General features: G+C 38.3%; 1 protein-coding gene across 1 annotated transcript in view; it reads right to left on the bottom strand.

Moving 5' to 3' along the window:
- LOC139112357 (uncharacterized) overlaps positions 1–4,584 on the bottom strand; it is a 59,270-nt gene extending 54,686 nt beyond the window's left edge. The window contains exons 1-3 of the mRNA XM_070673330.1: positions 4,516–4,584; positions 4,284–4,474; positions 2,450–2,639 (exon numbers count right to left, since the gene is read on the bottom strand). Of these exons, the coding sequence (XP_070529431.1) occupies positions 2,450–2,639; positions 4,284–4,474; positions 4,516–4,584 (450 nt within the window). The remainder of the gene's footprint in view (positions 1–2,449; positions 2,640–4,283; positions 4,475–4,515) is intronic.
- Between the last annotated feature and the right edge of the window lie 9,994 nt (positions 4,585–14,578).

Genomic DNA, 14,578 nt, shown 5'->3' on the forward strand with positions numbered 1-14,578 from the left:
ACGAGAAAATGAATTAGCATCGCGGAGAAGCGGCAACAATAAATTCGATTCGATTTGATAATACGGCTTTTTTATGATATATAAGACAATAATAAAAGTTATTTTTAAACTCGTCTCTCCGTTCATACTCTTTCTTCACGTTGGCTCTTTAATTTCGGACGTATAAAAACGCGACGAAAGCATTTGGCGGTTCTAAGAGCGATTCGAGAAGGTCTCTGTACTCGTCTTTTTTTCGCGGCGCAAGCACATCGGTTTTATGACGCAGATTTATTTCCGAGTTGCTGGTGCGCGTATGTGGTTTCCCAAGCTCGGTTTGTGCGCCTGCACCTCTCTTCTTTCCTATCCTACGAGTTCTATGTGTGTCCCGACGGTTACGAGGCTCATTTTTCGATGCGAGCGTTTCCGGGCGACGTAGCGCATTGTCTGCATTTTGTGGCTCTTTACATTACGTAGTCGCAATATAGTATATCGAAAATAACGAATGAAAGGCACAGGTTTCTTAGGAGAAGATTGCAGCATCGACGGTAGTAGGTTCGCATTTTTTTTATGTAGCCGACGTTTTTAATCAATTTTTTATTTCAATAAAATTTCTTTGAAAAGTTTTCTTGTTGGTATTTCGCTATATGCTTTTGCATATAAAATAATAAAATTAATTTATTCGTTACGTAATACTTGATAGATAAATACCTAGATATAAATAATTGTAATTTCTTGCAAATTTTAAACTGACACTTGCTGCTATGTTCGTGTAAGCGATCTCAAAAAAAGAAGAACAAGGGAACGTACGAATTTCACTCTTTCACGTTCCAGTATGAGGTGTACCGTCGCGTTGTAGTTGGTTTTTCCGTCCAAGACAAGAGAACACCACCAACGGTGTTCGGGGAAACGTTAACGAATCGGCTTATCGTACAGGGAGAGAACAATGCTTCGTTATGCGATGCAGAAGGACGCAGGTCGGTGTCTCGCCTCCTTTATCCGAAAAACGAGAGTTAGGGAGACGGAGATAATATCGCCGGGACGTGAACGACCGTTCGCGAGACGTGAGAATCGCGTAAGTAGCTCGAAACCGCTATTCATCCCCTTGCTACTATTTCGTCGTGATCAATGTGTTATGTACGTGCACGCGTACATCAGAGTTGGGTACAGGGTTGAACAATTTGTCAGAATTGGTTATTACATCTTCGCTTGAATTTTAGAACATCAAGTTTACCGTCTCTATCTCTGCAATTCAATCGCACAAACGAACTCATTTCTAAATGATATTTGTCTAGATTTCACATTTACGCCAAAAAATTTTAGGGAAATTTGAGATTATTTTTTTAATAATAGATTCGTGAAAGAAAAATTTTTTTTTTAATACAAGCATTTAAATATATTTTTCTATCTGTAAAATACTATTAAATATTGATGAATCGTTAATTATTTTTTTAGCTTAACAAAAAATATATAAAAATGATTAAATTATATATAGCTCTGGTTTAATGTTGCATTTTTTATAATTGATTTAACAATTTTACAATTTTATCTAAACAACTATTTGACTGACGAAGCAACTGTGACTATAAATCAAGTAAGCGTGTCGATTCGAGTGTCATTGCGTTTCACTCGCGGGAGACTGCATTGAGAGACCGATGCGAGTGCAAGAGTCGAGGCAGCTTCGTATTGCCGCGAACTCGAGACAGCAAATCGCGAAGAGAAGGAAGTTCGCAGAACTTTTTCTCTCTCTTTCTCTCCCTCGCTTTCGCTCTCGAACTTTAGACGGACACCAACTTGGCTTTCACATTTCTAAAAGAAGTTGCTCGGCGCGATACCAACGTCGACGAAAGAGGGGATGAAACGAGCTTTCGACAGTCGTAAGAGGAAACTCCCCCCGTTGCTTCTTTGGACATTCGGGACTCGACTTGTCGCTCGTCCATGCAATTACGGAGTCGATATCATGCAAATTTGCGGCTGCCAACGAAAGATCCCTACCGCCGTCTGATAAATCCTGAAAACTCGTATGCGCCCGTAAACCGAAAACTTGTTTAACATTTTCAGTGCGGATCCGCGGTTATCGATTGCCCCGCTTATGATGTAACGCGGTAGTTTTCAACACTTTGGCCTGAATTTTACGCGTTTCCAGAATATCTATCTGTTTGCGACCAATTTTTGTGAAAATAAACTGGAACTTTATCCCGCTATCTAGCATATGATAAATACGTAGGTATATTTAAAAAGAAAAGATTATTACAATATTACATATCTAAAAAGAATCTTTGCGGTGATATAGGAAGCATGAGTAACGATGATTTAAATATCCTATCTATCGGTCTCATTTACTTCACCCTTGATCGTTACACGAAACATCCCTTCAAGGCTTTGCTAAATTGTAATCCCTTAGGCATGCATGCAATATTTGCGCTTTGAGCCATCAATAATAATGCAATTATTGGATTTTAATTATACTCACCCTGACGGGGGCGAAGATCTGATCGGGCTTAATATTCTCGAGACGGTGCTCCTGCTCGCTCTTGTGCACCAGCTGCAGATGCGGCTGAAAGTGCGCTGGGCAGAGGGTGCCGAGCGGCAGGGGGGACGCCCATGGTGGTAGATGGGGTGGGTCGCGGGTGCCCAACTCCCTGTAGAAGGTCTTGAGGAATCTGCAAGGATAGGGTTCGGCAGGGTTATTCAATCTGTGAGCCATATATAGAACGGAAATTCTTCGAGCGAAGTCATAGAGCGACGGCTCGCCGGATTCCGGGGAACATCGGCTAGGAACTGATGAAATAGTTTTGATGTTCTAAGCGAGATAGATGAGAGCTGATAATCGCGGGATTTAAAATATCGCATTGTTCAGAGCGTACGAACATTTTCGTAACTTTTTGGAATTTTAATTTGGTTATTTTTATGGCTCCCCCTCTCCCGCTAAAGATATAGGCGATACATAAAACTTCAATTTACCCGTTTAACTATGGAATTAATGCCGTACGTTAAAATTTAATTTATTTCAGTATATTCTCGTACCGTTAATACTCGTCGTTTTTATTAATGCGATATTGAAACATTTTAACACGCGCGCAACACTTTTGAAAGAAAAGAGACATGACACGGAGGGTAAAAAGCGTGACTAAATTTTACGGGCCTCGAATAAAGCAGATCGGAATGGTAAAAGTTTAACGTCACTCAACGATGAGCGATCATCATTTACCGGGGTGATCGGTAAATTTCCCAGGACGACAAAATAGCGATACGAACAAGATGTTAGGCGGAAAATTCATGTACACCTCTCGCTATGCGAATTGATGGATCTTGTCGGTACTACGTTCGCGGGGCCGTGAAAGTAATCAGGCGGAGGACGGTCCCGGCGACGGATGAAAAAGAAAAGCCCGCGGAACTTTTACGACTTTCGAATGATCGGTCTTAAAAGTCTGCTCTAATTTTATCAAGATCATTAGACCGGACATCCATCTCGCGTAACACGTTGCTCTGTCGCGTCATTCGCGCAGCCTCGACAAACATTCCCGAGCGTCACGAATTTAATTCGCTCGCACGAATGCTTTCACATTTATATCCCGCGTGTTCTCTAGAAACGGCTTTCATTAATGTCGATTAAATTGAATCAGGATTTAACTAATATTAATATTAAACTGCAATATCAGTTACTCTGGATACAAAGAAAATTGGATTAACCGCAATTACTATATAATTAGAATCATGTTAGACTAATGAAAATTACAATGGCAGAGCTGTGCTTTCGCTGAAGCGTTAAATTATTTGCACGAGGAAGTTTAAAGTGGACGCAAAGTAAACTTACGATTTATAAGATATTTTTAATTGTACGACGCGCAGATGTTTTTAGTACATTAAATTCTTTGCACAGTCCTTCGTATACCGAATAATTACAGGAATGCATTATATTTACAATTTCGGGAGAATATTATATGATAAACGATAAATTAATTATCCACCAATCGCGATGTAGCCCGTGTAAAAGAGAACGGCAAGGCGAGCCGAAATTAAATTTTGAATTGAAATCGAGATTAATTAAAACGCACAGCACTTCGACGTAAAGTTTCCCCTTGTACCGCTATCCGGTATCTATTTGTACCGAGCGAAATCACCTCCGAGAGCATCATCTCATCTCGGGACAATGCGAACGTAAGCGTCGGCGGGCAAAAACACGTCTAATGGAATTAGATTCTCTCTCTCGGAACCGGGAACGACGATTTCGCCCCGGAGAAATAAGGATTCCGTCTCGTAGCGAGAGAACTGCGGACGGCGGGAACATCGAGCGAGTGACTCACCTTAACAGTCTTCCCAGGGGATCCCTCTCAGGGGATGTGGGCCCGCCGAGGCCACTTCCGGCGCCGAGTCTACGCGAGGACGCGCGCGCGCTCGATATGTATGCGGCTGGCGCGGGCGGTGGGCTGCAAGGCGGACAACAAACGGGGCTGCTACCCCCTGGGGTCGAGAGGGTGTAACTCCTCTCCAGCTCCTGCAACAGACGAAGGAACGGTAGTTATAGAACAGCGAAACCTCAGGCTCTTGACGTAATATACTCGAGATGCTCCATAGATGCCTAGTTCGTAATTTCCAATATTTCATCTGCTAAGCTCTGTTATCGTCTTTTAGTAATTCAAAAGGATTTGTCGCGCGGTAACAATGGTCCGCGATAAGTTAGAAATTCGGGAAATATAAATACTTCAGGGACTCGACAGATTTAATGATTCAAATTCGATATTATGATATACAGTATATTTCAGAACCATACAATTTTACATATTATAATTTTCACTCGGCGCAAAATTTTAATCTAGATTCATATTTAACATCTTTTTTTCATTCACGTGAAATGTAACATTCTTTTTTAGAACAGTATTTGGCATTTAATTTATAACACCTATCATATAAAATTGTTATCGATAGTACATTTTTTATTCATGAGTACGATCTTTAATTTATTATGTAATATAATACATTTTTCAAAGTAATTTTATCTGTTATATTAATTTGTAGTTTAATTCGTTGACGTTTTTATCAACATATTTGATGACTCTTGATTAGAATACGCATTCTAGGGTTAAAAAGTATATCGGACAATTAAAATTACAAACAAACTTTGGAAATGAATAACGGCGATCTTTACTTTCTCGAGGATCTTTACGATGAGGGCACGATTTTAAGACACGAGTACGATCGAGGTGAGAAATCGAATTTACGATTTCAAGAAAAGTCGTTCGCGCGCGAAAACGAAGCGCCCAGGTGCGAGCATTTGATCCTCGTCGTTTTCGGCGGTCTAGTTAAACCTAAGGATTAAGTTTCGGGAAATTTTCAAGCGATTTTGCGAGGTCGGGCTTTATCGCGCGCGCACTTTCACGCCGTTAACGGAACTCGAGGATTAAACTTCGGAACTGAACTCGACTCTCAAGATTTACGAGACCGGTGCCGCCCCGACGACGCTTCTCTTTTGAATTTAATTAACGCACCGAAGTTAATTTCATTTTTCAATATCGCTAGGGCACAGTATAATCTCTAATGATTTATAGACTGCTTGTTTAATGACAATTGTTGAAAAAAAAGAAAAAAAAAAGAAGCATTAAAAAAAAAGATACGAGATTATAACAATTCAAAAGACAGATTTACTGAAAGCAATGTATTTCGAAAATCAAACATATCATATTCCATAATTATATGTTCCTTTGTTTATGCACGTTTTATTAATCTCCCTTTGTGTAACCTTGCGCAAGATATTACAACGGGAGAGATCTCCTTTATCAGCGAGGACGCGTCATTAAATTGGAATTTTCATAAAATCCAAGAGAATAGAACACAGCTTCGATCGCGCGGGTATATTACAATCTTCGAACGGCGTAACTTTCGTTATTAACGTGCAACGTTTAACTTTCTGACGGCTGAACGAAATCAAAGCTTCTTCTTTCGTACTTTTCTGACAATTTCTCGGAATTCGCGGCCGGAGATCGCTGCCGGAACGGGAATCGGAAAACTTTTCGAAATGACTGGTCCCCATGGTCGATCGGGCGCGATTTAAACTATCGATCGCCTGAGAACTAATCAGTATCTAGCTACCAGTCGGCAGATATTCCTTTAATTGCCCAACTACATACACCAATGCGCTCCGTTGCTTCGTTCAAACGGAAAAAGAGATACAGAGCGCGCCGGTGCGACTAAAATCCCGACTAATCCGGGAAACAGTACGTTTGTTTGCTTCGGCGATTCCATTTAAATCCCTTTCTTCTTACAAACCTGCATTCATATATCTCTATTCACACAAGAGCAATCTTTTCAGTAAACTTACTGTGTAACGGATAATTAATTAACGTTGTTTACCCTGCGTGTATTCAGAATGCAAAAGAGATCTCGCAATTCTAAAAGTCTGTCTCACATGTTATCGTTAAGATCTTTAGAAAAAGAAAACGGAGGAACATTTAATTAGAAGAAGAATTTTTCATACTTTGCAAGAGTAAATTATTTTATTTAATTTCTTTTTTTTTTCTTTTTACACGTATAAAATAAATTTTAAAAACAAGGAGAAAGAAGTATCTACGTCTTTCAACGCGACAATGTTTTAAAGAAACACATTTTAATCTCTTAAAATATTTAAGACATTAAAACATCTGAATTGTAAGATATATTTTGTTATATTCTTTTTCGAAAAATACATTGTTTACTCTCCAATAATCTTAGCAAAGAGAAGCGCGTGAGATAAAAATTCAAGTCACGAAATCGATCATTACGAATGATTACGACACGTTTATAAAGCGTAAGGAGACGTACCTTATTCGAACTAAAAAGTGGAAGACGAGACGACAGAACTTAGCAGTGAAGCCTCAGTAATCGCATTATTCTCGGATATTAATTCCGCTTGAAGGCAAGGCTACCTGTAACGACCTTCACCGAGCCGCGATGTTAATTGACGAAATGAAACAACGAACAAAGTAGAGATCTTTCTTTCGTCTGTCCCCCTTTCTCGCTCGGGATTTCCATTAAGTTCATGAAAATGGCAGTACTTTCGCGCAATCAGATTACGAAGATAATAGTACATCTTTATTAAGATCCCTTACGACCTATCTTCATACATTTTGTTCTATCCACTTTATATCCGTTGTGTACGCAAGAATTCATTGGACATAGATTTATTTAACGCAAATTGTTGAACCTTCTACGCTTAAAAAATTTCACTACTCTCATAGGCGTTTTTACCGATGCTTGTATCACATAAAATTAATTTTTACGTCGATCAAGTTCTATTTTAATCTTCAATTTAGAATACCTAGATGAACGTATACAAATCTACTAGGTAAATAAGAGAACACTTCTATTTTTTTATTTCGTTCAAGTTAAAAAACTGAATACTTTGATTAAATGAGGGGAGAAAGAGAAAGAGAGAGGGGGGGAAGCTTTGCAGCGAACAAAAATTTGAAATCTGATATAAAACTTCTACCTTCATATTTACATTGACCTCCACTATTCCATTTTTGGAATTTCGATATGATACCGAACACGTCTACTGTTTGACGAAACATTTTATATTTGCTGAAAACATAACTAGAAACGTATATGCTCCAATTTACGGTATATTCGCGCAATCAATTTTAATATTTACGTTAGACTATGGGCATAGCAGTTGCCACTATTCTGCGAATTGGCGAAATACCCAGATACCGAAATTGGAGGGTGAGCCTTCTGTCTGAAACACGGCGGACTATGCGTCTAAAACGGAGAGCGCAGAATAGCCGTCGAGTACCGTGGAACTATATACCGAAACGGAACAACAGCGGCTTCGACAATCGAGTCATAGAGGAATAAGGAAAAGGGTGCGAAAGAGAAAGAGAGAAATAAGGGAAAAGAGAGGCAGGAGCGAGAATGAGCGCATTAATCCGAGATAATTGCAGCTTTCGAGACGACAAAGGAGAGACATGCCACGTTTTCGATGCAGTTACGCGTCTTCTCGCGGGCGCGGACAAAGGATGCGCCACCCCCTTTCGTACCTCGTTGCAAAACTACCCCGCGAGAGAGAAAGAGAGACAGAGAGAGAAAGAGAGAGAGAGAGAGAGTGAGAAAGAGGAAGGGAGGAAAATTACGCGTCTTCGTTCTCGTTAGCGTATGTATAGCGTATAGCATAAGATTACAGGTAACCGACGGAATTATGGAACGTGAAGCACATCTCTCGCGCATATGCGATGTACACCTGTATATACCTGCTCCGGCAGTGCACCTTGGAATTTACTTTGCAATTATCCGCCGGTTACATTAGCCGTTACCCCGGCGGGGGTAACGAGCACGGGTAAATTTTCCGGGTGCATCTAATAAAGTCATTACTATCTAATTAGGCGCGCGGGTCCATTACGAGGACGATTTAAAGCAAGCGCACGCGAGTACTCGACTCCACAATATAAATGTCTAATAATTCTTTATATCCCTCGGCCGTGTTGGATAAAGCGGCCTCGGGTCGCGTTTAATTCGAAATAATTAATGGCATGCGTAAAATTTTTTTTCCCCTCTTTTCAGCATTAGCATGTTAATTGCTTGAAGTTTATTAGTATGTAAATAGCCAGAAAAGAGGAAAGACTAAGACGGCAATGCTTGCGAGATTAAAAACTAGATCTTTATTTACACCAAGTAGTTTAAGTTTTTATCTCTCTTTTTCTAAATACCTAATATACTTAAAAAATATATCTGCGTCATAAAAGTCATAGCTAATTCTCAGCTGTTTAATTATTTTGATTAAAGGTAATGGCCTTTTTCATACAAAGAGTTTGTTTTTTTCAAAAATGTTGGTCTTGATACGAGCATTAATTCACTTATTAATTTGTTTGCATTCGGATACATTTCGCTCGCATTCAGTTTCGTGGAATAAACGCGTCTCGTTGATATATCTAATTAATAAATCTATTTCCCGCATTCATCGATCCAAATCATCAGTGATACATCGCGATCAAATTTTGCCGCGTACTAAGTACGCCGTGCTTCGACATACAATATGTACATCGCATTTCAAATGAGAGGATATTCGCGAAAGCAATAACGCACGCTAATAGATAACGCCGACACGAGGTATGTGATATTGAAACCGAGCAATTAGTAAAACGTGCTCAGCATACCGCGCATAAGCAGACGCGTAATGTGTTTCGAAGATGTACATGTGCCGCAATTAACGCGACAATAAACAAAAGAAAAACTTGTCGACAAGTTCCTGAGAAACTGATTTACAGTCGCCAACTTGCGGAAAATCTTTTTACGAAATGTGACATTAACTTTAAAAAATTCTTCCCTGACTATCGCTTGTATGTAACTTTTCAAACCTAATCTACGGCGTCTTCTGAGTTAAAACATTTAAAATTTGTTCATGTTTAAATAAATTGAAGCTTTAGATCGAAAGATATTCAGTATTCTGACAAAGCCAGATTAATTGCATACATGCAAAAAGAAGGTCTTTAAAGCAAAATTGAATTTATAATAAAACAATACCACGTGTTAGAATTAAAAAAAAAGTCTGCTTACGTTCACTTGTTTCGAGTGCTCATTATTTAACCGCGTAAATTAATCCGTGATAATAAATTTACATCTATTATTACCAATGTGATGTAACGAACAGTCTAAAAGTTTTCGAGTGCACACCTACGTATTGTTGCACTGATAATAAATACGGTTGAATAGTCACTCCCGTTTCACAAACGTGATTATTGAAATGGAATACAGTATTTTATAAATACAGTAAAAACAGAAGTAAAATATGGAATAATACTGCACAAAGGATTGTAGTGACCGAGAGTAGAGATCGGTCTCGCGCGCGGTGTACACATCTCGCACGGTGAAACCTAGGTATGTGCCGACCGGTCGGCTGCCGTGCGTAGTCAGTTGACTTTATTATACAATTATACAATATTAGCTGATGCGAACAGACCTTCGCGATCGATAACGTGTACGTGTCGGGTATCTGTGAAGTAAATACTTCACATAGAATAGTTGTAATTATTTGTAACGCAGTACGTTTAATTTTCGTAATTTTTACTAATCAAATATGATATTTTTGTTTCAGATGAAAATCCAAAGGAAGTCCTTCATCAAAGAAACACCAGTCTGACATCCCCGTGACTAGTGCTGAGAGGAGGAGGAGAGCCTAGGAAAGGCATCAGGCACCGGCGGAGCAACCCATTGGTAAGGATCATGTTTTTTTATTATTGCCGTTTTTAAAAATTAATTTTATGTTATTTATTTGAAAAATCAGAGGCGCGTATAATCTTTTTTTTCTAAATAATTATTGAAATCTCTACAATTTAATTTTTTTCATTTATTTGTTACAGATCACCTTACCAAAACTCCGCCGCCTGCATATCCGTGAGTTGCATACTTTCTTTTTGTAGATTTTAATTATTAGAATTTCGGGTGGGAAAAGATTTTTATATTACCCGCGGCACAATTATGTTAGTACACAATATAAAATAAATATTTAATAAAATAAAATATTAATACACCACGTCGGTAACCCAAAATAATAAAAACTTTTTAAACAATGTAGGTGAATAAAAAAAATTTTTTATCAATTTATATATCTTGTCTTAATTTCAATTTCACATGTCAATGTAAATTGCATATATTTGTATGGAATTTACGTTGATATTATTACAGCTCAGCACTTCTTTGGATTTTTATCTGAGCGAAACGAGAATTCTGCTTAGATAAAAATCCGAAGGAGAAAACTGTCGTACGCCGAAAACTACACGAATACGAACCGCGGTTGGTTCGTCGGTCGCTTCGGGAGTTCCGCAAAGTATTCGGACGTCATTCTGTTATATAAAAATTTTACAACGGGAGTGTCATGGACTATCGCGCGAAAGTGTTTAATAAAAAATTAAATTTTGCAATAGTAATTTTTCGGGCGCGTTCGCGAGTGACTTGTGCGCGGAAGGATGACTCGACACGTCCCATCTGAGAGGATGAGCAGGCCCACCAGGAGGCATCCTGCATCGGCGGAGCAACTTTTAGGTAAGCATGAATTTCTTGTATAAAATCTTTAAATAAAAAAATTTTTTTTTTTTTTTATTAATTTTGATAACTAATATACTAATATACATGTCTAAATTAATATTTTCCTCTTTATGTTACAGTCACCGGCAGAATTCTACAACTCCGTTGACGTTCATGCAGATTGGTAAGTCGCATGATTTATTTTTTCGTAGTAATTGGGGTCTCTTAAAAAACAGCGCGTGCGTAGCGCGCACATGGTTTCTTCTATTATTATAAAATACACATCTGGAACATGAAATATTTCGAACCAAAGTAACATTTTCGAAATTTGAATTATTTATACAATACTGCTGTTTTTTTTAATTCGAAAATAAACCGCGCATTATTTTATCTTTCCCTTATTCCCTTGGACTAAAACTTAAAAAAAAAATATTATTTTACTTTAATAAAACCGTAACAAAAACATGCGGATTTTGAAAATTAACGGGAATGATTCCAAACGGCGAATGACGAACAAAAATCAAAGGTGGTAAGAGAGTCGCAGGTGAAGATGGGTGGATTAAAGTTTCTCTATCACAGCCGGAAGTTAATTTAATCCCGATCCAATTAAGCCGGATATAACGCCGAGCCTCTTAGTGGTGGGCGCGCGCAGTTAGGCGGGTTCACGGCACGTTAACCACGATCGTGTAAATTGGAAATTGGCCGCGCGTCCAATAAATATGAGATTGGGCGATAAATCGAACGGAAAAGCGACTCGCGACGCGTTATATCGTCGCAATGACGCGGAACGGAATTAATGCGCCGCCGCGTGCATGCGCGAGATGCGTTCGTCCGATCGACCGGAAACGCGAAACACGATACCCGTCGGCCGATCGCATAACGGCTTGCAACTTATGCGCGTTATCGCGATGCTGTCTTGTTGCTTTTTTTTCTAAACTAATAGTACACGGGATAAAAATTTTCTAAAATACCTGGCGATCACATTTCATCCGGTAATACAATTAATTATATCTCGAAAATATTACACATAAAGTAACTCGTACAATAATAAATATAATTAATTCATGAAAAATACGTAATAATTAATAAATAATTCTTGCCTAATATATTATTAATAGTATTAAATAATTAAAGATCGATATATTATTGCAATTCCGCATTTTCATACTTACGCTCGTCAATCCGTTCCGCGATTAAACCAGGAATATCGATTTACGAGCTCTCAGGGGCTTGTTTTGTGTGCCAGTTAAGGAAATTGGATGTGGGTGTGCTGTCGAGACATTGACCCGGGTGAGCTAGCGAAGGTACCGAAAGAAAGAACATTTTTCAACGTCGCGAAAACAAATGGCCTGCGATACTGGTCCACCCACGTCTACGTCTCGGCCGCATGGAGAGTAGGGGAATGCGCGATCGGTCCGGTCGTGCAAAGCTCAAAAAGCACACGCTTTGCGGGAACCGTGCTACCTTTTCGGTTTTTACGAGACGTTCGAACTCCGCGACGTGCGGGCACTTCGATTGCCGCGGCATCGTTCCTTTCGAGAGGGTCCAGGCAGGTCCGAGATGCCCATTACCGAAATTGCTTTACGTGGCGTTCGAGGTCAACGTACATTCGTTACCGCGGTACGTCATTATCGGTACTACCGACGGGCAATATGTCTGAAATTTAGCCGTCGAGTGTTTGCGCGATCCGCATCAATAAAACAGTAATATCAATTCAGCTATGTTACACGAATTCCATATTCAGCAATAGAAATGATTATGTGCCTATCGTAATGATTACGAGTATGATTAAATAATAATTATACGCGTTAACTAATATCTCTAACACGTTATTGTGTATAGAACGTTGATTATGCGCGAAACGTAAAAATATTATAATTAAACGTAATTATTTTGACATTTAAATAAAAAATTACAAAGTGTAGGGTTTTTAGTAAAAATACCTTATTATAGAAATTAGGGATCGTCGATTATTACAAATAATTGCAATTATACGGGATTTAGGAGGCTGACATAAGTAAAAGTTATGTTTAATAAATCGCAATAAGCTATCTTTCGACATCTCTCTCATCTTCTTTCTCTTTGATTATACTGACAATGAGTTTCTTGGCGGCTTCGTTCTCGTTTGAGATAGAAAAACCGCTGCTGTTCTCGTGGAAAAATCATAATTACGCGGATTTAATTACATCAACCGATGCCGCGCACCCACGACTGCATGTTTATGCAGCACAAAAGAAAATTAAAATCGAAGATGACGTGTAATCGGAGATCTTTAAACAACCGCTCGCCCAGTTTTCCTTTAAAAATGAAACAAGAAAAATTAATTTACAATAGAAAACCAATTTATTGAGAACTTTTCAAATAAATAAGCAGTCCGCTTTAATGAAATTTTGAATTATTTAATTTGTACCACTTTAAATAACTTGAAGCTAACACGCATTAAATTTTAAACGCGATAATTAGGTTGTTCGTGTAAAGGAAAATTCAAACTGCACTTTACATGTAACAGTAAAACGATAATAAAATTTGAAGTAGGTTCTCCAGTTTATTTCGGTAGTAAATCCTTGTTAAAGTTCGCCTCGTCCCTTTTCGATTATCCCCCTCGGACGATTCACTCCACCCTTAACGAAAATGGAGATCAAAGTCAACTCAGTCTTGTCGGATAATCGTAATTATACAGAGTTAATTGCACGCGAGCAGATGGCAGCCGGCAGTGTTTATTAAACCCGCGTTTATGAAATTAATGTACTACTTCCTTCTCGGAGATGTAAAAGACGTTGGTGATTCTTTCCGGTGAAAGATCTTATCTTACTACTTCCATCAACGGCGATGCTCTTTACTTTGACGTGATTGCCACGATGGCACACGCATCAGTTATTTCAATTAACGTGCGCACAGCTTTTTTAGCAACGTCGAATATAACAAAAGCGAGCGAGTGAAATGACAAGAACGACGATAGCTTTTCCTGCGTTGCTTTCTTCCTGGCACGCTATTAGCATTTATTAGCGTCTATTTGCGTAGCTAATTACCGGCTCGAGCGTCTGATTTCGCAAACTGTTCTGAAGAGATTTAAAAGTTTTCATTTTCAAAGAGTCTTGTTAGTACTTTTCTATACTTGCACTCGCGTATCAAATTTATGAAATCATTTATTTAACTTTAATAAAATTTAAACAAAAATTTTTAATGCATTTTAGTAAAATATATTATATAACATATATTTTTTCTCCCTTTTTTTTTGTATTGTTCAGATAAATTAAAAAAAAAATTTAGGCAATTAAAACCGTTATAAAATTTATAAATTTTAAACGTAATTTTACGAAAAAAAAATAGCTAAAAATACGTAAAAACAAATCAGTAAGCTTAAAACTTTGCGATTAAATAGGTACGCCAAATGGCAATAAAGGAATAATTAGTGGTAATCAAAAACTAATTGAGATTGCCAATTAAGGTAACCTCATTATCGCGAACGACTAGCTTAGCTGGAAAAGTGCGATATTCTACTCAAATTATTCTCCACTCAGGCATTATAGACTACCATTCATCTCTGAAATGAAGATCTTATTACTTTCGAAAATATCGAATAAAACTTATTTAAAAAATTCTTTTTTGG

Source organism: Cardiocondyla obscurior, linkage group LG28, assembly GCF_019399895.1.
Source record: "Cardiocondyla obscurior isolate alpha-2009 linkage group LG28, Cobs3.1, whole genome shotgun sequence".
NCBI classification, from domain to species: Eukaryota; Metazoa; Arthropoda; class Insecta; order Hymenoptera; family Formicidae; genus Cardiocondyla; species Cardiocondyla obscurior.